At 38.0% G+C, this 26,065-nt stretch overlaps 1 protein-coding gene across 1 annotated transcript; it reads left to right on the top strand.

Annotated features, from left to right (window-relative positions):
- The first annotated feature begins 845 nt into the window (after positions 1–845).
- On the top strand, positions 846–25,686 carry LOC106868680 (protein pelota homolog). Its single transcript, XM_014914059.2, has 12 exons — positions 846–1,001; positions 3,751–3,843; positions 5,545–5,695; positions 6,073–6,160; positions 8,649–8,812; positions 10,570–10,630; positions 13,335–13,375; positions 14,575–14,695; positions 15,290–15,410; positions 20,258–20,329; positions 22,597–22,703; positions 25,438–25,686. The coding sequence occupies exons 1-12, from the start codon at positions 961–963 to the stop codon at positions 25,527–25,529; spliced, it is 1,152 nt and encodes a 383-aa protein (XP_014769545.1). The 5' UTR covers positions 846–960; the 3' UTR covers positions 25,530–25,686.
- Positions 25,687–26,065: the final 379 nt, after the last annotated feature.

Genomic DNA, 26,065 nt, shown 5'->3' with positions numbered 1-26,065 from the left:
CTCCAATCTGATCTGGCAAAGTTTCTACAGCTGGATGCTCTTCCTAACGCCAACTACTCTGAGAGTGTAGTGGGTGCTTTTACGTGCCACTGGCATGAGGGCCAGTCAGGCAGTATTGGCAACGACCATGCTCAAATGGTGTTTTTTACGTGCCACCTGCACAGGAGCCAGTCTGGCGGCACTGGCAATGACCATGCTCAAATGTTGTTTTCCACATACCACTGGCACAGGTGCCAGTAAGGCAGCACTGACAACGATCACGCTTGAATGGTGCTGTTTTTGTCAGACTAAAGTATTTTAGTTTTTCAAGCTTTATGTATATTTTTAGTTTATCTTGTTGGTGGGGGCTTAGTGGTAGATGTGGTTGAATTGTGTGGTTTTGTAGCATATACAAAAGCATCAGAGTGACTTGTTTAATTGGGCGAGTAGAAATTTAAAGTTAACAAAACCCACTCGCGACAAGTGTAAATGAGGAATGTCAGTCAACAATGAGGGCATCCAGACGTAAAGCACTGCCTCAGAAAGCTTTCAGCTTGGCAGAGTAGAAAGCGGGTATGTGAATATTAACCTACACAAAAAATTAATGACAAATGAAATGCTTGTTATTGCTAAAAACTCAAAATTGTCGATTGCAGAGGAACTCACGTCGAATATAATAAGGAATTCTTTTTTAAGAATAATTTAGTATGCTGAGCGAGGGAGAGTAATTGAATAGGTCACAACAAACTGAAAGGACTTAAATACAAAAGAAATAAAGCAACAAATTCATCTATCAGCGGGTAGTCATTTTAGCCAATCAGATCCCTTGTAACATAACAAACACCATCCAATCAAACGATGCGATAGTATGACTTTTAATAGCATGCTTACTGAAAACGTGTTTTAGTAGTCGGGGATTGTAATGGCTTGTCGTCGACTCCCGTTCTCTATGTGGTGTGATAGCTTCTTGAATATTTTATCATGAGGCGCGTGTACCAAAATATCGACAAGTACAATGATGGGTAAGTGGCATGTTATATATATATATATATATAAAATAAATGTATAGAATTGCTTGATAAGTTTAATATCTATCACCTCTAATGTACACATTATACTTCTAATATTTATGTCCAAATCCCATTCCTTTTAGGTTTACGAAGATATTTTGTCCTTTTCTTTCATTTTATATTTTCGACTGGTTAGTTTGTTTAGACCAGTGGTTTTCAACGGGGGGTCTCTATGGCCCTTCGGGGCCCTGTAAGATTTTTTTTTTTTTTTTTTTGTAAAATTCATCTGCAATAAATTGATTTTACTTCGACAATACACGAAATATTTTAACAGTTTTGATTTTTATATAATACCTAATAGTATTTAATTATAGAAATTTAATGTGATTTTTTTTAAACATCGAATGGCTATGAGGGACCACCCGAATAAATAGGAGTGAAAAGGGTCCATGTGTCCAAAAAAAAAAATGGTTTGGACAATCCATTTGACAAACTTTTAATTGTTGGAAACTATTAGATCATTCTTCTCTTTCCTGCTGTCTTTTTTTTCTTTCTGTCTCTGTCCGCCAATATTGATTGCATCAGCGTGTATAACAATAATAATGATCACTACTACTACTACTACTACTATATATATATGTGTATATATATATATATATATAATCACAATCAAATTACTAAATAAACAAAAACAAAAATTTATTCGACAAAATTGTCTATTCATTTAATCTTTGTATAAAATTGTAGTAGCTCAGCACTTAATTGAGATTTTAAAAATATAATTGAAGGACTCGTCACATCAGCTGGCATTTTAAACTTCACTGATTGTCAAATGACAACATTCAAACAATGAGTTTACCTAATAATTTAACCAAGTAAATTTAGCTATTATATGAATAATGACTAAATTTACTTGTTGATAATTTATAAACTGTTTACTAGAATAACAATGCTCGTTTTTACAAGTCATTGGGAAAATGGAAGTTAGTTCTGCTGGATGACTGAAGACTTCGTTATTAATACCTGCTTATTATTAGTACCATAGAAACGTGATTGTTTATTTTTACTCATTGTTCTGTACTCAATAGTTCGAGTAAAGTGTTTGAAGTATTTTAGAACCGAGAGACCATTGTAGCGCCTATCATATTGACAATCAGATGACAGTATTTGGGAAAGCAGGGAAATTGAGAACTCTATCATACAAAAATGAACCCACTTAACTGTATAATAATAACACACGGTAGTATAGAATATATCTATAGATTTTTAGAGAGATGTAAACAGCTTACCTTATTTTACAATACCTTCGTTGAAAGAAGATATCGTATATCTATGTATAGGCAGAAACACCTTGTCTTCATACAAACAAGGTGTTTATAGCTGTCTATATATGCACATAGATATACTCAGTAGCACAGGATTGAAAATAACACCCTTTTGTTGCTCTAGCATAATTTATTAGTTCTGTAATCTGTTATTAGCAGACGAGAAATGAGTTGAGGAAATAGGCCAAATTTTGGCCGAAGTTGTCTTGGCAATGTTTTGGCGCTTTTTCGTTTCCGCGGCCCTATTGGAAGTAAAACTATCCCTTGTGGGAAGAGATGATATCTTTTTTTTTTTTCCAAGTGAATAATGAAAGTGATAATTTTAAATAATTGTTCCAAATTCATCATTAGCGGATTTTCACTAACATATTTTCCCCACAACCAGGATAAAGTTGAATGCGATGAAGGCCATTATTTAGAAGAGTTATTGCATCTCCTATATTTACTGTTAATAACTCAAACTCTCTTCCATTAACATTTGATACGCTTGGATGGTTAAGTCCTGCTTCGCTCGCATTAATTACATTAGCTAGAAAAAGAATTCTACTGTCTTGAAATATCTATTCTTTGGTTTATTTGGGGCGCCGATGACAACTATATCATCGGTTTTGCCGCATCAACTGTAGTTCTCGAAATGACGCACGTCCTTATAAATGCAGATGTATGCACACACTCGCTGAAATTAGGGACACGAGTTACGTCGTGGTGCCTTAGAAGTTAGCCCTATATTTGGGGCGTTGAGTCTAAAAATTGTATCGATTTTGCACTGTTGGCCTAATGAATTAATGATACAAAAACGGGAACAATATTACAATTAGACATCAGAATCCCAGTCATTGTAGCTCAAAATGTCTATAGGTCTTCTTTACCAGGGTTTAATCTTGGACTAAACAATAAAAGGTTTTAAACTGGTTATAAAGGGTGTCATTCAAAATCATCGTTTAACGTCTGTCTTCCATGCTGGCATGGGTCTGGTGGTTCATTAGGGCCCTACAAGTCTCTTTTGGCAAGATTTCCATAGCTGAATGCCCTTCTCAATGCCAAGCACATTACAAAGTGCACTGGATGTTTTTTTTTTTTGGCTCCAGCACTAGTGAGGCTGTCATGTAGCTTGTATGACTAAGATCTTCATCTGAGTGGGTCTAGAGTAAAGAGGAAGGTGGCTTTATGCTAGGTGATGAAAGGTTTAAGTATTAAAGAAGGGTTAGAACAGGTTTCTTGCTGTTGAAAAGATACATGGTTTCATGTATTATACAAGAATGGTTGGGGGTAATTGAGGTGGAAGTAGAAAGAGAAGTAAAAATGGTGATAACGGGGCATCAGGGTGAGCTCTCTAAATAGTAGGCCAATAATATTCATTGTGTCAATTTGAGTGAGTGGAGAGGTTTATCAAATTGAATTGTTTTTTTTTCAATATATGATTTCTCTCTCATTAGGTGCATGGTCCTCATTCCTGAAGAGGCAGAAGATATGTGGCATGCTTATAACTTAGTAGCTGTTGGAGATGTTCTCAAATCAACAACTATCCGGTAAGTCTTGTCCTATACACACACTCTGAACATTATTGATCTTTTTAGCACCTCAAAACTCAACATATATCAAGCCATAACTTTCTCTGCACATCTTGGATTGTCAGACCATTACCTTGTCACAACTAGATGCCACATGTTTGTTTTGTTGTTGGCACTCCGTCGCTTACGACGTCGAGGGTTCCAGTTGATCCGATCAACGGAACAGCCTGTTCATAAAATTAACGTACAAATGGCTGAGCACTCCACAGACACGTGTACCCTTAACATAATTCTCGGGGATAATCAACGTGACACAGTGTGACAAGGCTGACCCTTTGAATTACAGGCACAACAGAAACAGGAAGTAAGAGTGAGAGAAAGTTGTGGTGGAAGAGTACAGCAGGGTTCACCACCATCCCCTGCTGGAGCCTCGTGGAGCTTTTTTGCTCAATAAACACTCACAATGCCCGGTCTGGGAATCGAAACCGCGATCCTATGACCACGAGTCCGCTACCCTAACCACTGGACCATTGCGCCTCCACAGCTGCCACATAACCATGTGATATTCAACATTACTCTCCTCATCTCTTATACTCTATGGTATTTCAAGTCAGCCAACTGATTGAAACTTCACCAATTTTGTGCTAATTATCCCTAACATGTGTGCTTCACTCTTAATCCATCAAAAATACATAGCTTTCATAAAACCAGAGTTATTGGAGACCTATTCTCTCTTGTCTTTCACCTGTGGCTCTGCCCTTAGCTTTTGAGAAATTTGGTCATTAGAGCTGTGGCCTTCAACATTAGCAAAGTTTTTGACTGTGTCTGGTACATTGATCCAGATAATACCAGCCTTTATTCTTCACTCAGCTTCCATACCCATGCATCATGCACATGCTACCAAAATATTCCCAGCATTATTGGATATAAATAATTAGCAAAGACAATTTTCCCAGTCATAGCAACAATGAACAACATTGCTCCTGCTGCTGTTGTAGTTGTCTTTGTGGTTGCTTGACTTGCTAGAAATAGCAACTATGGCATGCTCACTTACAGCTGACTTGAGGCTAAATAGCAATAGCATCATCATCATCATTTTATATCTCCTTTCCATGCTGATATGGGTTGGACGGATTGACATGCTCCGAGTCAGTTCTTGTTGAGTACCATTGCCCTTACAGAATCAGAGAATCATGCTTTGTTTGCATATTTCATTTTTGGTTTGGTTTCTATGGCTGGATGCCCTTCCTATCAGCAACCACTTTGTACTGGTTACAATTTGCTGTGGCACCAGCATGAGAGAAGTCATATTCTCAACAAGTGGCAAAGTCCTCAGAAGCAACTTCTCTGCTCTTTCAAACAAGGATTTAATTTTTAATTCTGAAATCAATTAATTTTTCTTAAAGGATTATTGATCATTAAATTACCTTATTTGCTAATCACAGTTTATCAACTCTTTTTAATGATGGTATACATAAAAATACATATAATCTATGGCACACCTTGATGTTTCCATTTAGAATATTCATTTTTTTTTTAAGCATATTATAGGTTTATGTTATAAGTGATGTTATATTTATGTTATAAATATGCGCAGCACTACTACATACAATAACCCCAGAGTTTTGTAAAACTCCAGTTAAAAAAACAAAACATTAACTATGAAAGTGATTCTTATTGTTATTTGATAATAGTCAAGAATTTCAATATTATTTGCAGAAAGGTTCAGAATGAATCTGCAACTGGTAGTGTCAGTGCTAGTAAAGTACGTACTGTACTTACCATTCGGGTAGAAGCTATTGACTTTGACACTCAGGCTTGTGTGTTGCGGGTGAAAGGCCGAAATATTGCAGAAAACCAATATGTGAAGGTAAGGATGTGTTTGTCTTTTTGTTATATCTTTCAGGCTTTACAATTCATCTTAAGGATATGTCATTTCATTTTTCAAACTTTATTCTTCTCTATTTACATGACTTTGCTTAAATAAAGCTGTACGTGCACAGCCTAGATTTCTATTTGTGGCCATGAAAGTTCATAAACAGATTCCAATAAATTGCCTTCAGTCTATTTCTGAGCTACCTCTGCTGTTTGATAAGCAATACATTTTGACTGTCAGTTTCATTAAATGGGAATCGCTTATATTTGAAACAAGATCCCTTCACTTTTGATATTGAATGTTTTGTCAAAATAACTTTTGCAGTGTTTGAAATCTAATTTAGTTAAACCCATATACTATATTTTTGGCAGATGGGAGCTTACCACACACTTGATTTGGAGCTCAACCGCAAGTTTACACTTGAAAAACATTGGGATTCAATCACATTAGAACGCATTGGTAAGTAAAATAGAAAAGGAGAGAAAAAAAGAACCAGTTCATATTATTATAGAAGACAAATGGCTACTAGCTAGTTTTTGTTGATGTCAATTTTTAGAAACTTTTTTAAAAGATGTTTTATAATCTGTATTTGTGGCACTCCATTGGTTATGACAATGAGGATTCCAGTTGATCCAATCAATGGAACAGCCTACTTGTGAAATTAACGTGCAAGTGGCTAAGCACTCCACAGACACGTGTACCCTTAACGTAGTTCTTGGGGAGATTCAGCATGACACAGAGTGTGACAAAGCTGGCCCTTTGAAATACAGATACAACAGAAACAAGAAAAAAGAGTGAGAGAAAGTTGTGGTGAAAGTGTACAGCAGGGTTCGCCACCTCCCCCTGCTAGAGCCTCATGGAGCTTTAGGTGTTTTCGCTCAATAAATACTCACAACGGCCAGTCTGGGAATTGAAAGCGTGATCCTACGTCTGTGAGTCTGCTGCCCTAATCACTGGGCCAATGTACCTCCACATAATCTATATTAATCTTATTAAGGGTTCTAACCACTTGCCTAAGGTCAATGAAAGCTTTGTGAGTGAATTTGGCAGACAGAAACTGAAAGAGGTCCATCATGTGTGTGTGTTTTACTGCCCCTTTTCCATGATATTGCATGATAGTAGTAAGCTAGTGTCACAGTCTGTGAAAGTGGGACTACGTATGGTGAAAAATTACCTCATTTGGAAATGGGTGAGGATTGGTGACGGGATGGGTATCCAGCTGTAGAAAATCTGCCTCAACAAAAATTCCGTATATATCATCATTATCATTTAACATCTGCTTTTCCATGTAATGGATTGGACAGAATTTGTTGGGACAGATTTTTTACAGTTGTATGTCCTTCTTGTCACTTGTTTCCAAGCAATGAAATATTTTCCCATTACTAGATATGTCTTTTTCATGGAAGACTGGAAATGAACAGCCTTGCTTGTATTTTAAGGATACACTTGCATATACATACATCTGAAGGCATATGGCTGAGTAGTTGGGCTGCACTCATGATCACAAGATCATGGTTTTGATTCCCAGACCAGTGGTGTGTTGTGTTCTTGAGCAAGATACTTCATTTTCTGCTGCTCTGGTCTACTCAGCTATAAATGGGTAACCCTGTGATAGACTAGCATTTTGTTAGAGGAAATGTTGGCTTGCTACCTAGTCAGCAGCATGACATTTAAATGCTACTACAATGCTAGGAAGTTTTTTCTGATCATTGGTGTATAACAACTTTCTGATGGACTGGGCAATGCAGTGGTATATATACAGGATATTCAAGCTAAATTTGACTACTTTTTTATGTCTCTGTTTTCAAGAACAGCTTGATGTATTGGTAGACAATCAACAGTGTTGGAGAGCAGAAAGATTCAAGTTGTAGTTGAGAAAAAGTTAGCTGGCATGGAGGGCTGGAAGCCATCTGAATATTGGAAAAGAGTTACTAGCATCATGGTGATTTGCATCAGGTATCAAAATGCTGACATCATGACTGCTACTCAAATGCTGTGAACACTGTAAAGGCTATAAGACATGACATGGACAGCTGCAACAGAGCTATCCATGTCATCTGTTGAAACTATAGCCAGTAGGATGGGACACAGCAGATATTCTGACTGCATTCACGTGTCAGAGTTCATTCAGCAACTACAGGTCTTAGGTCCAATTCACACAACCATTTGAAGCTGCTGAGGCCATGAATGTAACAGCAGGATTTGGCTCCTTGCCATACATCTGGAAAGAGTCGGAAGTAGTTGGAGAATTTCTACAACTTCACCAGCTCCAATTTCTGGCCTCTTAATTCTCCCGACTGAAATCCAATGGATTACTATGAGTTAAGCATGAATGAAAAACACCAACTGTTCTGCCTGCAACACCAAGGCTGAGCTTGAAGTAAAGATTGAGGAGGTGTTCTAAGATCTTCATAGGGACACAGTGAGGAACTCATACACCAGGTTCTGGAGCCGTCTTGAGGCTGTGGTGGAAGCTGAGGGCAGCTACCTTGAGTAAACTGCTATCTCCCAGCTTTAGTCTAGTTGATATATTTTGATTTTTTAAAAATACTTTTATTTTTGGATGGGATATTGTTTTCGTTACTTTTTGTGCCAACTGTAAAATTTAGCCTGGACACTCTGTACACACAGAATTTGATAGACAGAAACTACGGAAGCCTGTTGTGTGTGTGTGCTTGCTTCTCCCCCACCACCACTTGACAACTGGTGTTGGTTTCTTGTAAGTCCTCCATAAAAGAGATTAATAGAATAAGTACCAGACTTTAAAAATTGTAAGTACTTGGATTGATTTGTTTCACTGAACCCTTCTAGACAGTGTCCTAACATGGCTGCAGTCCAGTGACTGAAACCTGTAAAAAAAAAAAACTTAATATAAAGCTTTTAACTATGTTTACTAGATTTCATATTTAAATATTTCTCTAATATATTTCTCTAATATATTTTACAGACACAGCTTGTGATCCAGCTCAAAATGCTGATTTAGCTGCCATTGTGATGCAAGAAGGTCTTGGTCATCTCTGCCTTGTAACATCCAGTATGACTTTAGTAAAGGCCAAGATCGAAACAAACATTCCACGAAAGAGGAAAGGAATGTGTGCCCAACATGACAAGGTTAGCATTCAATATAATTGGGGAAAAAGTGGAAAGGAATAGATAGAGATGTGACCTCCACAAGTCCATGGTAGGTATCCTAAGAGAACAGTAACTCTGAATAAAATTGCTGATACAAGATAGAAAGGATGCATTACTCCTGCTGCAGACATAATCTCCAGTGTTGGTGGTACAATAAAATGTGCATGTTCCACACTGGGAAGTAATTGGTGATAGGAAGGGCATCAAATCATGACATCCTGTTTAATGATAAAGGACCAAGGTGTTGTGGGACATTGTCCAGTTCAGGAGAGTATGAAAAAGCAAGTAAAAAATAATGATGAATATATTCTAGGACTATATTATCTAATGTGTCCTTTTAGATATGATTTGAGTGACATTTGGCTGCTATTTTAGGAAGTTGAGTGATTGTATACAGGCCATTCGATTGGCTCATGATTGGTGTGGACACAATATATTGGTGTGAAATTACCTCAGTATTAGAGTGAGCTATGAGCAGTGGATTGACAGATTACTTGGAGCTTAAGACAAAATGCCATGCAGTATTTAGTAATGGTCCTTCGTGGGTTTGATTGAATGGACTATACTCTTCTCCAAATTTGAGGCTTTGTGTCATCATTGTCATCATCATTTAATATCCAGAGTTTCTATAACCAGATACTCTTCCTGTTGCCCACCCTCACCTGTTTCCTAGCAAGGTAATATTTTCCCATAATCCAGACATGTTTTTCATAGAAGGTAGAAATGAATATCACTCATATGACACTGATGCTTGTTTACCACATGATGTCAAGACAAGATACAAACGTGCATGTATGTGTATATGTGTACAATAGGCTTCTAGATTCTGTCTATCAAATACATCCTCAAGGCTTTGAATAGCCTGAAGTTATAGTAGAAGATACTCACTTAAAGTGTCACACAGTGGGATTAAACCTAAGACTAGGTGGTTAGGAAGCAGGCTTCTTTAACCACACAGTCACGTTTGTGCTTATACATGCCTATCTTTCAAGGGTTTAATGCTGAGAAATTTAACTGCTTTAGAATTTTTAGAAACATTCAGTCACAGTTTCAACCATACTTGAGATTAACTTGAAGCCATTATCAAGTATGCCTTTTATAGTATAGATTCCACTCGTCATCATCATCATCATTTTAAGTCTGTTTTTCCATACTGGCAAGAATTGGATGGTTTGACAGGATCTGGTTGGTTGGAGGATTACATCTTGCTGCAGTGTCTCAGTTTTGGCATGGTTTCTATAACTAGCTAGCCTTTCTAATACCAATCACTTTACGATGTGTACAGGATGCATTTCTTCTTCACTGATTAATTTTTAATCATATGAGGCACATCTTTGAATAATTAACATTTGATAATTCATTTCAAGATTTTCTGTCTATCCATTTATCTTTGCCTACTATTTCTGGTAGGGTTGAGTCCTGAAGCATTCCCTCCATAGGGTTCTATCAGAAGAAACCATCATTAGCATTTCTGGCTGGATTCCCAAACATGACCAACTGAGACTATGGATATTATCCAAAGTCTCACCTCATTCTTGGTCTACCCATAGGTTTCCTGTTGGTTGGTTTGGCTTGAAGAATCCGTCTTGTGATTCTTGAGACATTCTAATTACATGCCCATAGTACTTGAGCTGTAAACATTCAATGTAAAGAAGTAGCGACTGAACCTAGAGAGACTTCCTGATCTCTGATAATTTGTTTCAAAACTTTTGTATTGTTATTTTTGTTTTCATTAGGGTCTTATGAAATTTTATGACCAAATGATCCAGGCTGTTAGAAGACATGTCAACTTTGAAAGTAAGTATTTTGTGTATTTTAGTTTCATAAAGACAAATTTGTTTCGTTGTCATCTACGTCAATCATTTGGTTATTTTTTAGGTTCCTTGCTGAGGATGGTAGTGGTGGTGGGCAATACATTTCTGGGATCTATTTTAAAACGGGGGCGCCAGTATTTTCTTAACGAAACACTTTGAAACTTGGGACACTGGTAGAATGTGTCATATAAAACATCTTTTACTCTTAGTCTTCTTAACAAAAAAAAGGAATTCACAAGTTATTCCATGTTAAAGTTGTCGTATTTCTGTAATTTCAACCAATCACTGACGTCTATTCAGCTCAATAGAGTTACTGCTGGGCGGTCATAAAAATGTTATTCCCTGTGACATATTTCATCCGGTTTAATCGTAATTTATACACATATATTGTTTATATAATAAATTACGCTGTGCGTATCTATGTGTGTAACAATTTTAGAGTTCGGATTCTAGAGTTAGGGTTAGGGTTAGGGTTACAGTTACGGTTAACAGTCTAGTTAGGGTTAGGGGATTAATACGATATACACTGTTACAGCGCTAACTGTTTTCAACTGAATAGACGTCAGTGATTAGTAGAAATTATCGAAATAAGACAATTTTTTACATGAAATAAATTCGAATACAAAAATATTTTTCTGTTCTATAACACAAAATAGATAAGTATATGAAGTTTGAAAGTCTTTCCGTACCAAAAACACTACATAAAACATAAATGAAAACTGGCGCCCCCGTTTTAAAATAGATCCCATTTCTGTTCTAAGACCTGAGCTTATGACTATTGTGATGTATTAATTTTAATTTGTATATTTTTCTTATTTGTCTCATAATGTTTAGGTTGTAGACTTGTTTCCATAAGAAGAAAGGTTTCCTAGTCTTTTGGCAGAGGAAACTAGTTGTTGATTGTTGTGAAGAGATTGATAGAAGTGAAGTATATCCTTCCATCCATTTTCTATGCCCACTATTCCTGGGAGTGCTGTGGAAAGTAGACTCGAGCAACTGTCATTACATGCTCTTGCTAGATTCTCAAGTCTGACCAGCTGAGACTATGTATATTATCCATCCATCTTCTTCATCTAATCCTAGTCTCCTGCTGGTTGGCTTAGCTCGAAGACTCCATCTTCTAATCCTTTCCTGCAACATGCGAATCGCATGTCTGTATTGCTGGAATTGTGACCTCTCAATGCAGAGTTGATTCTTCTGTTAAATAAAGATATTTAGTTATTTTCAAATGCTACAAAATATATTTTCCAAACCTCTACTTTCCAGAGAGAGAAAGAATTAAATGTCTTTTGGTAAAGACTGCTTCAGAATATATGAGCATCATCATCATGTTTGACATTATGCTTGTAAGAATGTTTGAATTATAAGTGAAGTATGCTTGTGAGTGCACAGCAGTAACAGGATAGCTGGTATGGCAGGTTTCATTAGCTAGTGAATGAATCCAATTGTTGAGTGCTGTGCTAGAGAAGACCTGCCCACCACAACAAAAGTGAGATCCTAAAACCAAGGTACCATGTCAAAAAATTGATGTGGGTGCTGGTGCTATGTAAAAAGGACCCAGTACAATCTGTAAGGTGGTTGGTGTTAAGGGCATCTGGCCAGAGAAACCAAGCCAAAACAAACAATGGAACCTGGCGCAGCACCTGGCCTTGCCAGTTCCTGTCAAGCCATCCAACTCATGTCAACATGGAAAACAGACATTAAATGTTGATGATGATCTCTTTGTTGATGTTATTCTCTATCAAAAACCTTTGAATTATCCCTCATTGTCTGGTTTTATAACTAAAGTTAGTAGAATGAGTGATGCTAGTTGAGGGTTGCAAAAGTTTGAGCTGATACATATGAATGATTGAAAAATGGTCTAAAACTACAAAACAAGACAGATTTTCTTGCTTGTATGTTTAAGGACACATGCTGAAAATGCTGTAATTACCAAGAGTAAGTTTTTAGCTAGTTTTTCATTATAATCTGATAGTTCTGTTTTGTGAGGTACTTGGTGAGCTCACTAATGCCAATGGCATGGAAAAAGCATCTAGTACAAACTATAAAATGATTAGCATTAGTAAGGGCATCTAGCTGTAGGAACCAGGCCAAAGCTAGAGATCATTGCTACTCACCAGATCCTGTCAAACCATCCAACTCGTGCTGACATGCAAAAAGGATGTTAAATGCTACTGCTGATGATGATAATAGTTTTCAAATTTATTACTTTACTTAATTAGGTAGTCTGTTGGTAGAATCATTACAGCATCAGAAAAATGCTTTGTGGTAATTGTTCCATTTTTTTTACATCCAGACTTCATACGTTGCTGAGGTTAACTTTGCCTTTCATCCTTTTGAAGTCAATGAAATAAAGAACCTGTCAAGTACTGGGGTCAGTAGCATGAAGTAAGACCCGTCCCCAAATTCCAGGCCTTGTGCCTAAATTAGAGACCGTTATTATTATTATTAGCGGTGAGCTGGCAGAATTGTTACCATGCCAGGCAAAATGCTTAGTAGTGTTCTTTCCAGTTTTGCTAAGTTCATATGCCATTGAGATCGACTAGGTTAATAGTTGCGGAAAATCTGTATTTTAATTAAGTATATTATAGTTAATTATTTAATAATTTTTGTGATGTGGTATATGACTTTAATAGCAATCAATAAATGTTCAATAACTTTCTCTCTCTTTTCACTTTATCCCTCAGTTGTGAAGTGTTTGCTAATTGCAAGCCCTGGCTTTGTGAAGGTAAGGGCTCACTCAGTTCCTTTCTTTACTATTCCAATTAACAAATTATTTCAAAATAAAGTAACCACAGCACTTTCAAGCCAATTTTATACAGACAAAGTTAAATATTTGATATTGTCCACTCTGTTGGGTGATTGGTGTTAGGAAGGGCATCCAACTGTAAAAACTGTGCCAAAACAGACACAGAAGTCTGGTGCACTTCTTGCCTGGCCAGTATGGAAGGTGCATGTTAAACGATGATGATGATTGCTTATTTGCTTTTACATGCTTGCCTGGGTTAAACAAATGCATATTATCGAAGCTTTGTTTTATGACCAGATGCCCTTTCTGCTGCTAACTTTTACTAGTTTTTCATTCTGCGAGTCTTTGAAAGCATAGAGCTACTGGACCATTTGTTGATGAGGAAATGCCAGTGTAGGACACTGACCATAGCTCATGCAATCGCAGAATGTAAACATATGGACACACACACACATTTGATGGGCTTTGTATGGTTTGGGTTCAGTCTCATTGTGTGGCCCTTTAAGTAAGTGTCTGCTACCATTGTCCTGGGCCTTGTGAGTGAAATTGTTAGACAGGGATTGTGTAGAAGCCTGTGCTAACATGAAAACTGGACATTAAATGATTAAGATGTGTGTTTGTGTTGCCCCCCCCTCACTTCCTGCTTGACACCTGGTGTTGTTTGTTTACATCCCTGTAACTTAGTGGTTTGGTACAAGTGCTTGATAGAAGTATTGGGGTGAATTTATTTAGCTAAACCTTTCAAGGCTGTACTCTTGAAGCAAGTAAAAGATAATACACATACACACTAGCACTCTGTCGGTTATGATGATGAGGGTTCTAGTTGATCCAATCAACAGAACTTCCTGCTTGTGAAATTAATATACAAGCGGCTAAGCACTCTATAGACACGCGTACCCTTAATGTAGTTCTCAGGGAGATTCAGCATGACAGTGTTACAATGCTGGCCCTTTGAATTACATGTACAACTCAATTTTGCCAGCTGAGTGGACTGGAGCAAGATGAAATAAAGTGTCTTGCTCAAGGACTCAATACACTGCTGGTAACCAAATGCATGACCTTATCATCATGAGCTGAATGCCGTAACCACTAAGCCATGCACCTTTACACACACGCTCCACAGAGAGGCACAGGCATTACAAAAGATTAAATAAATTTTGTTACTTTTGTTATTGTAGGATCAATTTTTCTCCTACATGTTGGATCAGGCTGTGAAAAATGACTGGAAGGATATTCTGGAGAATAAGTCACGATGTGTTTTGGCACATTCTTCGTCTGGTTTTAAACATTCTCTCAAAGGTATCTCTTTTTCTTTTTTTTCTTCCAAGTTTTCTCCTCCTACATATATCAGTTAAAATAGTAAAATTGGGAGATGATGTAAGACTAGATAGTTCATTATCCATCACTCTATGTCAGTCTTCTGGTTTGTAAGCTCCTGTCAAACCATCCAACCCATGCCAGCAAGGAAAATGGATGTTAAATGGTGATGATGATGACTTACATACTGGTATGGGTATGCTATAAGGTCTCAATTCACTGGCATATCTGGCATATAGAAGTTTCCACACACAGCCAGTCTTTAACTATTATGTTATGGTTTGGTAAAACTATAATAAATAAATATGAAATGTCAACACTCATGCAAGTGTGTGCGCATGCACGGAGAGTGAGAGAGAGAGAGTTTCTGCCACCAAATTCACTGGAAAGGCATTGTTCAACCTAGGACTGTACGTGAAACTATGTGGTTGTGAGATTTGTTGCTTAGCCTAGGGACATAACTATTGATGGTAGAATAATAAGTGGGGAATTGCCCTCTTTACACATAGTGACTAAATGGTCAATTGGAGCAAGTACTATGAAAGCAGGGTAAATGGATTTTATTTTTTGTAACAGAAGTACTGCAAGATCCTTCCATGGCAAACCGGTTGGCAGATACCAAAGCTCTTGGAGAGGTGAAAGCATTGGATGAATTTTACAATATGTTAGTAAACGATCCAGATCGTGCTGTTTATGGGTAAGTAATTTCATGGAAAATCTCCTATAAACTCATTTCTTGATGACACACACTTTATGACTTGGTAATAATTGTAAATGAGTTGGGATGCAGTGACAGATTTGTGCACTTGGCTGTAGTTCTTAACATTCTGAGTTCATATTCCACCTGTCATCTTTCTAGACAAAGGAAATAAGTACAAGTCAAAATTGAACCTGTATGTATATAAACAAATACTTTTTTTCACTCTTTTCTTAAGCCCTGGGTTTCAAAGTTACTGGTTACTTGGTTTCCATGGTGTCTCCCCCAAATGAAGCACTGATCTGTTGCAGAAAGTTTTTAGGGGAAGGGACTAGTCAAATATATATATATATATATATATATATATATATATAAAATGGACTTCCATACAGTTTTTCATGTACCAAATTCACTCACAAGGCATTAGTCAGTCCAGGGCTATAATAGAAGACATTTGCCCAAGGTGCTGCACACTGGTTTGCAACTACATGATTTCAGGTCCAGTCCTGCTGTGTGGTGCCTTGGGCAAGTGACTTCTACTATGATCCCAGGCCAACCAATGCCTTGTGTGTGGATTTGGTCAACAGAACCCTGTTGTGTGTATGTATATATGTGTGTGTGTGTGTGTTGGTTGGTTTGTTTACATCCCCTGTTACTTGGTTCACCAAAAGAGACCAATAAAATAAATACCAGACTCACAACAGCAACATATTCCTTTGTACACACTTTGTTCAGCATTCTTTTAAAATTTTTAAAATAATAATTTTTTTTTTTTGTTTGAAAGAATGAATTATTCCTTCTGAACTTTCTTGGGGCTTGACTTTCTTCACTGTGACATTCAATCCTGAATTTTACAACATTTAGTGCATGTTATAAAAAAATGTTGAATTTCTGTACTTTGTTACATTGGTGACTCATAGTAATCTGTTTTGAAACATTCATACAATTGTGTGTGTGTGTGTATATATATATATATATATATATATACTTATGCATGCTCACATGCACATGTGGAAATAGATAGTTTAGCAACAGGAAGAGCATCTGGCTATAGAAAATCTGTCTCAACAAATTCTGCCTGGGAAAGTGGATATTAAAACGATTATGTATGTTTATATTATCATTTAACATCCATTTTCCATGTTGGTCAGTTTGACATGATTAGGCAAGCCAGTGTCAGCTTTGGCACATTTTCTGAAGCTGGATGCCCTTACAGCATGTGTTGTGTGTGTGTGTGTGTGTGTGTGTGTGTGTGTACTAGTGCTGGGACTGCACAAATGCACTTGTGCAGGTGACATGTAAAAAGCACCCAGCGCACTCTGTAAAGTGGTTGATGTTAGGAAGGGCATCCAATTGTGGAAACCATGCCATAAGAGATAATTGGAGTCTGAACAGCTCTCTGGCTGGCTAGCTCCTGTCAAACCATCCAACCCATGCCAGCATGGAAAATGGACATTAAATGATGATAATGATGAGGGGATATATATGTATATGGATCAAACTGTTTTGATCTATACATGTAACTCCCAGTAACAGATGTGTTAAGTACCCTTTCTTTCATTTGTCCACTTGTGTGTATGTGTGTGTATATATATATATCATCATCATCATCATCATCATTTAACGTCTGCTTTCCATGCTAGTATGGGTTGGACGATTTGAATGAGGACTGGTGAAACCGGATGGCTACACCAGGCTCCAATCTGATTTGGCAGAGTTTCTACAGCTGGATGCCCTTCCTAATGACTGGCTTCTTTCGGTCTTCGTCTACCAAATCTATTCTCAGGGCTTTGGCTGGCCTGGAGCTAAGGTAGGAGATACTTGTCCAAGATGCCATACAGTGGTACTGGACCAAAAATCTCGAGGTTGGGAAGCTAACTTCTAACCACATAGCCAAGCCTGTCCCCCAAGATGAAATAGGTACAACCAGTTTTATTGTAAAGTGGTAATGGATTCCAGATGAATCAAAGTTAATAACAATATTTCAGTCTGGTTATTGTTTCCGAGAAGGGCTGAAGGCAAATAGGCTGCCCCTATTTGCTCTGTTGTAAGGATCTTTATTCCTATCTGCAGAAACAGATGAGGAAACTAGTTCAGTAACATTCACCCTAGAGACACTATAACATAATGACAAGCTGAGGGAACTTCTACATAGTCGCTCAGTCTGCTAGCAATAGTAACAAAATCCTTTCTAATCACATCCTGCGGTCTTAAATTAAGACCACTGAACAATTTTAATTAACCTGCTCAGTAACCTCTCCCACTCCTAAAAATGGCATGGTCACAATTGGAACACTTGATCATCTGTCTACTCAATCAGGATTGACCTGGAAATTAGATAGATTAGTGAAAGAAAAAGAGAGTGAAAATTACATAAAATATACTAATTTACTCATTGTTTCCTTTACCTCTACATGGGCAACTGCAGTGAAGTCTTTGCTTTAGTGTGATCTGATAGGTGGAGTTGTCTCCCATACTTCCCGAGATAATTCAAGTATCACTGTTAAGCATATTTCACCTCTCCTTTACTTCTTTTGGTCATTGGACTGGGGCACTACCTTGAAGAATTTAATGGATCAAATTTTTGATTTATTATTAGTGTTGCTTAATATGTTTTGCTAAAATTCCTGTTTCTTTTCGGATATCATCAGAAAAAGGTAATTAAAATTCATTAAAATGACAGATCTATCAGACTTTCAAAGAGGACAAATTGTTGGTGCTTGTATGGCAGGCGCTAGCGTAACGAAAACAGCCGAAATGTTTGGTATATCAAGAAGTACTGTCTCGAAAGTAATGACAGCCTTTGAGAAAGAGGGAAAAACCTCCTCGTTGAAACAAAACTCAGGAAGAAAACCAAAACTTCCAGACAGGGACCGTTGGACTCTTATGTGAATTGTTAGAAAGGATCACAAAAGTACAGCTCCCAAGATTACTGCAGAGCTGAATGATCACCTCGAGAACCCAGTTTCCACAAAAACTGTTCACCAGGAGCTGCACGAAGCCGGATTTCACGGGAGGGCTGTAATCAGAAAACCACGACTTTCAAAAACAAACGTTGAAAAGTGTTTAGAGTGGAGTAAAAACCTACAGATTTGTCCCTAGAGCAGTGGAAGAATGTTATTTTCTGAGACGAGTCATCCTTTACCTTATTTCTGACCACTGGCTGAGTGGAGACAGCCAAAAGAAGCATTTGACCCAGACTGCCTTCTTCCAACTGTTAAACATGGAGGAAGATCTGTGATGATGAGGGTGGGGTGGGGGCTGTATCTTGGAATTCCGCTGGCCCAATGGTTTCCGTTCATGGCAGAATTAATAGTCAAGACTATTTAAGCATTTTATCTGATCAAATTCATCTTATGGTTGCGGAACTGTTTCCGGAGGGAAATTCAATCTTTCTGGATGATAATGCACCAATTCACACAGCTAAAGTTGTTACTGAATGGCATGAGGAACATTCTAGTGAAGTTGAACATCTTATCTGGCCACTACAGTCCCCAGATCTCAATATTATTGAACATTTATGGTGCATTTTAGAAAAACAAGTAAGGAGTCGATATCCTCCACCATCATCACTACAAGAACTGGAGACTGTTTTAGCTGAAGAATGGACAAAAATTCCTTTGGAAACAAGTCAAACTTTGTACAAGTCCATACCTCGTAGAATTCAAGCTGTAATTACTGCCAAAGGAGGTCCTACCCCATATTAAAATTAATTTATTTGAAATTTTAAGGTGTTTCCATTATTTTGTCCAACCCCTGTATACACACACACACACACACACACACACACACACACACACACAGGTGTGGCTGGGTAGTAAGAAGCTTGTTTCCCAACCATATGGTTCTGGATTCAATCCCACTGTATGGCACCTTGGGCAAATGTCTTCTACTATAGCCTCAGGCCAACCAAAGCCTTGTGAGTGGATTTGGTAGATGGAAACTGAAAGAAGCCTGTCATATATATATATATATATATTTGTGTGTCTGTGTTTGTCCTCCTCCACTATTGCTTGACAACCAATGTTGGTGTGTTTATGTCCCCACAACTTAGCATTATTGACATAAAAGACTGATGAAATAAGTACCAAGCTTAAAAAGAGTATTAGGGGTTGATTCATTTGACTAATAATTCTTCAAGGTGGTGCCCCATCCTGGCTGCAATCTAATGACTGAAACAAGTAAAAGATAATATATATATATATATATATATAGTGTGTATGAATGTGCCAAACTGCCACAGTTTCCACCAGTCAAATTTGCTCACAAGGCATTGATTGGCCCAGGGCTAGAATGTATGATCAAAGAGGTTGGTGTTGACCTGTGTTTGGCAAGAAATATTAATTAATAAAATTGATAAAAAGAGTACAGTAAACACTTTTATCAATTTTACTAATTAATATAAGTTCTGTTGATGCAGACTAACCACAGCCTCTTTGGAGTCTGTTTGGTCATATAGTAGAAGACACTTGCTCAAGGTGCCATACAGATGGATTGAACCTGAAATGACGTAGTTGCAAAGCGAGCTTTTTAACCACATGACCATACTGAAACCTTTACATTAATGTTTATAATTAGTTTTTTTTTTTTTTTTTTGATACTCTGTATTACTTAACTATATTTCTTATACTAACTTGGCATTAAGTGTATACGATATAGATATTTCTATCTTTTATCCATCTCCTCTGTACATCATCAATGTAATAGTCATGTTTCTGTAGTTATTTCCTCAATGTCATCTGTCTTCCTGGTAGCATTTCATGACTTATTATTTCTACTGTTTGACATGTAGGTGTAATAACTCTATCACATACAGCAACATTATTTTTATATATTTCTTGTTTCAGTATAAAGCCTGTTGAAAAGGCATCAGATCTCTTAGCCATAGAAACTTTGATGGTTTCAGACGAGTTGTTCAGGTAAGATCGTTTTCTATTTTGTTGGCTATTAACCTAATTTTATTTTTGTCTTTTTAGTTACAAAACTGTGCTATTCATATCTGGAAAGCACCTGTTTCTCTCCATTAACCATGCTTTAGCCTCTTGTTACCTGGCATAAAGTAACCTCCCTGAATACTGCTCCCTCCTCAGGTGAGAGGTATTGTTTTGCAAGTTACCTCAATAATGCTGGTGCCACATAAGTATCCAGTATATGCTGTGAAGTAGTAGATGTTATGAAAGGCATCCAGTAGTAGGAAATTACACATTGGAGTTTGGTGCAGTCCTGTGGGTCACCAGTTCCTGTTGAACTTGTGCCTACATGGAAAATTGACCTTAAATGATGATGGTGGGTGTTTTTTTTTTGTTTGCAATGTCAAGTCCAATGTAAACTTCTTGGGATTCAGTTAGTTATGACCCCAGAATGTGTGAAACTGATACAAGTTGTAATCTAACATGTCTTCTCACAAATAATGCATTTAAGTATAGGTGCAGGAACGACTGTGTGATTAAGAAGCTTGCATGTCTCAATAACTTAGCATTTCAGCTAAAGAGACCTATAGAGCAAGTATCAGACTTCAAAAAAAAAAAGTAAATAAGTACTGGGCTTGATTTGCTCAGTTTAAATGTTTCAAAGCAGTGCTCCAGCATGGCCACAGTCCAATCACTGAAGCAACTAAAAGAAACTGTGTGTTTAAGAAGTTCACTTTGCAACCATGATTTTGGGTTCAGTCTTACTTCATGTCAGGATGAGTGTCTTCTGCTATAGCTCTTGACTGACCAATATATAGATATATCAGTAGAGATAAACAGACATTAGAAATGATAATGTTGATTTTGACCAGTGTCATTGCAGTGGTTGTATTCAGAACTCAAAGAGCTGGAATAGACACTATGGGACATCTTTCCCAACACTCAAACAGCCAATCCACCACACTCGATGGATGATTTTTTATTGACATGGGATTGTTGTTGGCACTCCGTCAATTACGACGTCGAGGGTTCCAGTTGATCCGATCAACGGAACAGCCTGCTCGTGAAATTAACGTGCAAGTGGCTGAGCACTCCACAGAACACATGTACCCTTAACGTAGTTCTCGGGGAGATTCAGTGTGACAAGGCTGACCCTTTGAATTACAGGCACAACAGAAACAGGAAGTAAGAGTGAGAGAAAGTTGTGGTGAAAGAGTACAGCAGGGTTCGCCACCATCCCTTGCCGGAACCTCGTGGAGCTTTAGGTGTTTTCGCTCAATAAACACTCACAACGCCCGGTCTGGGAATCGAAACCGTGATCCTATGACCGTGAGTCCGCTGCCCTAACCACTGGGCCATTGCGCCTCCACTGACATGGGATAGCCATATATCTTCTCTATAGCAAGACACCTGCTCCTCTCCAGCTGTCATACTCTTGCTTCACAACATCTGGCACAAAGCCACTGCCCTGAATACTGCAGCTTCACTCATTTGAGGGGGATCTTGTCTCGTGAGTTACTTGGTGACCCCTCACTACTGTCAGTATCATGAAAGAAAGGCAACCAATACATCCTGTGAAGTGGTTGGCATTAGGAAAGGTATGCAGTCATGGAAACTTTGCTAAAGTAGACATTGGAGCTCAATGCAAATCTCGGCGTTGTTGGATTCTATCAAACCATCCATCCTGTGCCAGTATTGGAACAAGGACATCAAATGATGAAAAGCAAAGTTTACTTTGGCAGGATTTAAACTCAGAATGTAAGAGAGTCAGAACATTACTGTGGGACATTTTATCTCATGCTCTAATAACTGGCAATTTGTTGTCAGAAACAGTAGGAATACTGTATAATAATTAACTGAGACCAAAATGTGATTTTACGAAAAAGCACCTTATGTTCAAGAAACTACACATTATATACTTACTCCCCCAAAAAATAATGATCAAACAATATATGAAATAAGTAAAATAAGATATGTGTGTGTGTGTGGTGTGAAGAGAGGAATTTTGATATTATAAGTAGGGTACATTTTGGAACAAATGTGAAATGTGTACTAGAAGCTGCAAAAGAAGTTCATAAAACTCATCTTTACTTGTGGTTTACATTGTTCTTTGTAATTGACCTGTATTCTTTAAGCTTCATTTTTGGCTTAAAATCTTTACCAGGAGCAAAATATCCTAACTTAAAAACGTTCATTCCTATAACTGTTACAGTCAAAATATAGGAAATAAAATTTTATTTAAGTTGTATTAAGATTGTCTCCCTTCCTTCCTTTAGATCCAGGGATATTCAAAAGCGACAGCGCTATGTTGCTTTGGTGGATAAAGTAAAAGAAAACGGAGCAGACGTTAAGATCTTTTCTAGTCTGCACGTCTCAGGAGAACGTAAGTGTTGCTTAAAGGTTTTATATTCTCTCTCCACTCCCCCTCTCCACACTTTTACCCTTGATATCAACAGTTTTTGACGGTCTGGTACACAAACCTGGCAAATTTTCTCAACTGTGCGATCCCTGTCTTGCTTTTGGATTAGTGGCTTCTTGTTTAGATTGCACCATTATTGTGATTACGTATGAAGCTCCCTCTGATCCATACCCTAACAATTCTGGTGTCTCCTAGAGCTCAGTTATGTTCCTACATACTTCCTCTTTCATACGTAACAGTGACCTATTTGCTGTCACTTCAAAAGACGCATTTTTATGCTGATAATCCCTTCATTCCCCTCCATCTCCAGCTTAGTGTCATCCACATGCAACCTAGACACCCTTACACCTAATCTACCCCAACTCCATGATCACAGAGACCGCAACGCCATCCTTCAATGGGATTATGCCAGTCTTGTCACTTTCAACACTTGCAAAGACACAATTACTGCACATACGAAGAAAATAACATTGATTCCACCACTGATCCCAACAAGGACTGCGCATATCTACAGCTTTTGTGATTGCCACCAATACTGGACTTTATCATCACATAAAATGCACTCATGCCAATGCCATGTCAAATGCACTTGTGCCAGTGCCACATAACTGTACCCATGCCGATAACATGTAAAAAGTATGCAGCACACTCTGTAAAGTGGTTGGCATTAGGAAGGGCATCCAGCCATAGAAATAGACAAATGGAGCCTGGACAGCTTTCTGACTGGCCAACTCCTATCAAACCGTCCGACCCATGCCAGCACGGTAAAATGGATGTTAAATGAGATGATGGTGAGGAAGTCTTCCAGCAGAAACACATCCTTGGTAGAGCCAAAGATTGCATCACAAAGATTGACCTCCTTCTTTAGAGCTAGAAAATGCTTCAGCTCCCAACAACAACTCTTTACAAAAGTTGGTTCATACCCACCCACCATGGGATGTCTCCCCACATTTGGAATAGTGTTGTTGCAACAAGAAACAGACATCTATGACTGCATTCCAAGGCCATTTCACTGATTGGTTTGAAGTTGCTGCCAAATACTATATATTCTCAAACCTCTGGCCCCTAGATATACTGTATCTTCTTGTCTTTTCCTTATCTACTTCAGTGGCCTCACTTCTCAGAACTGCCTGCTCTTGTACTGCCTCTACTGAAGCACTCTGAACTCATTTTTTCACTTGTCACCCATGTATTCCTACTACCACCATTACCACACATTTGTCCAGTTGTACTTTCTTAGGAAGTACGCCTTCTAGATTTTCACCCTTTACATGTTTTTCCTGCAACTGCTCACCTGGGACTATAACCATGACTGTCTCATGGATATTGAAAGATTTGTAAAGGCCTTGAGCATGATCTTTCCTTCATATAAAACTAATAATAAAAAAGTACATACAAAACAGAAAGAGTTCTCAATAGATTTGGTAGAGTGGTCTGTGTCTCTGTAGGTATTTGTGTGTATATATACAAGCATTTGGATTTGCAAATGAGAGAAATGCATTTAATAGAACTGATTCAGATATTCAAACCATAACACAGTGAAACCATGCAGTCCTCAGATCCTGTTAAACCATCAAACCCATAGTAGCATGGAACTCTGAGTGGTTGGCGTTAGGAAGGGCATCCAGCTGTAGAAACTCTGCCAAATCAGACTGGAGCCTGGTGTTGCCATCCGGTTTCACCAGTCCTCAGTCAAATCGTCCAACCCATGCTAGCATGGAAAGCGGACGTTAAACGATGATGATGATGATGATGATGGTGGTGGTGGTGGTGGTGGTGGTGGTGGTGGTGTGTGTGTCTGTGCATGTGTGTATGGTTATAAAGTTTGCTTTCCAACCACGTTTTGGGTTCCATCCTATTGCACAAGACCCTGGGCTGACCAAAATCTAATAAGTAGATTTGGAAGATGGAAACTGAAAAAAATTCATATATGCATGTGTGTGTCTATGTTTGTGTTTCCATGTCTTGACATGACATAATAGCTATAAAGGAGTGTCACCATCATACAAGCAGTGTCTTTTATTTTCAATCTTCTGTGAAAGTATGTCTGGTCATGAGGAAATATTACCTTACTTGGACAGGAAGGGCATCTGGGTGTAGAAAACCTGCCTTGATAATCTCCATCTGGCACATTCAAGCGTAGAAAAGTGGACATAAAAACGATGCCCTGAATACTGCAGCTTCACTCATTTGAGGGGGATCTTGTCCCGTGAGTTACTTGGTGACCCCTCACTACTGTCAGTATCATGAAAGAAAGGCAACCAATACATCCTGTGAAGTGGTTGGCATTAGGAAAGGTATGCAGTCATGGAAACTTTGCTAAAGTAGACATTGGAGCTCAATGCAAATCTCGGCGTTGTTGGATTCTTTCAAAAAAAAAATCAATGTTTGTGTAATGTCTTTATTGGTATTTCCCTGTCTATAAAATATCCTTTCATTTCATGCCTCTGAAGCTTGGAACAAGGGATTCCTTACATAAAAAACAAGAGTTAGTGACCAGAACATCCAGCTGTACAACGATGCCTAAATATCATAGAAAAACAAAACAAAAGTAAAACAAATGAAGGCACATACAAACTTACATTTTCATATGTGTGTATGTGTACACCCACACACATGTATACACACAAACTTACATTTATATATACACATATGCACATGTATTTTTGTAATAATGCAGTTCTATTTTTGCTTGTAGAGCTTGGTCAACTCACTGGTGTAGCTGCCCTCTTGCGCTACCCCATACCTGAAGAAGATGAGGTTGATGGGGTATCAGACAGTGAAGATTGATGGCAATCAGCTTATACCAAACAGTGCTTCATTATTGCGAATCTGTGGCTGGGATTTGTTTCCATATTGTATGGATCTTCAAATGTCATTGTCAACATTGGACTAAATGCAATGTAAATTCCCTGTATTTTTCCTCAATAATGTTATTGTTCTTTCATTGTTGTGAACTTGTTCTTTTTTTCTACCACTCCAATTCAGAGTTAGCTTTTATGAAAACATCATAGGGGGTAATTTTGTCAAGTAGTTGTTCTTTCAGGAAAGTATACCGAATATGTTCCTAGTCACAGGCATTGCTATGTGGTAAGAAGTTTGCATGGTTCTGAATTTAGTCCCACTGCATGGCAAGTGTCTTTTACTTTAGCCCCATGCTGACCAAAGCCTTGTGAGAGGATTTGGTACAGAGAAACCAAAAGAAGCCCTTTGTTTTGTGTGTGTGTTACTGGCTCCTTGCCTAACATCATGTGATAGTTGTGTCACTGACATACAAGCAGTGTCATTCATTTTCAACCTTCCATTAATATGTCTGATCATGGGGA

The sequence above is a fragment of the Octopus bimaculoides genome, chromosome 2 (genome assembly GCF_001194135.2).
Source record: "Octopus bimaculoides isolate UCB-OBI-ISO-001 chromosome 2, ASM119413v2, whole genome shotgun sequence".
Lineage (NCBI taxonomy): Eukaryota > Metazoa > Mollusca > Cephalopoda > Octopoda > Octopodidae > Octopus > Octopus bimaculoides.
Note: the sequence above shows the minus strand (reverse complement) of the source record. Positions and strands in the feature narration are given on the sequence as shown.

Bases quoted from the DNA above. Each gene is read 5' to 3' on its own strand.
- LOC106868680 (XM_014914059.2), top strand. From the start codon at position 961: ATGAGGCGCGTGTACCAAAATATCGACAAGTACAATGATGG. The intron at 10,631-13,334 runs GTAAGTATTTTG...TTTATCCCTCAG, and splicing joins AAGACATGTCAACTTTGAAA to TTGTGAAGTGTTTGCTAATT. The intron at 20,330-22,596 runs GTAAGATCGTTT...TCCTTCCTTTAG, and splicing joins GTTTCAGACGAGTTGTTCAG to ATCCAGGGATATTCAAAAGC.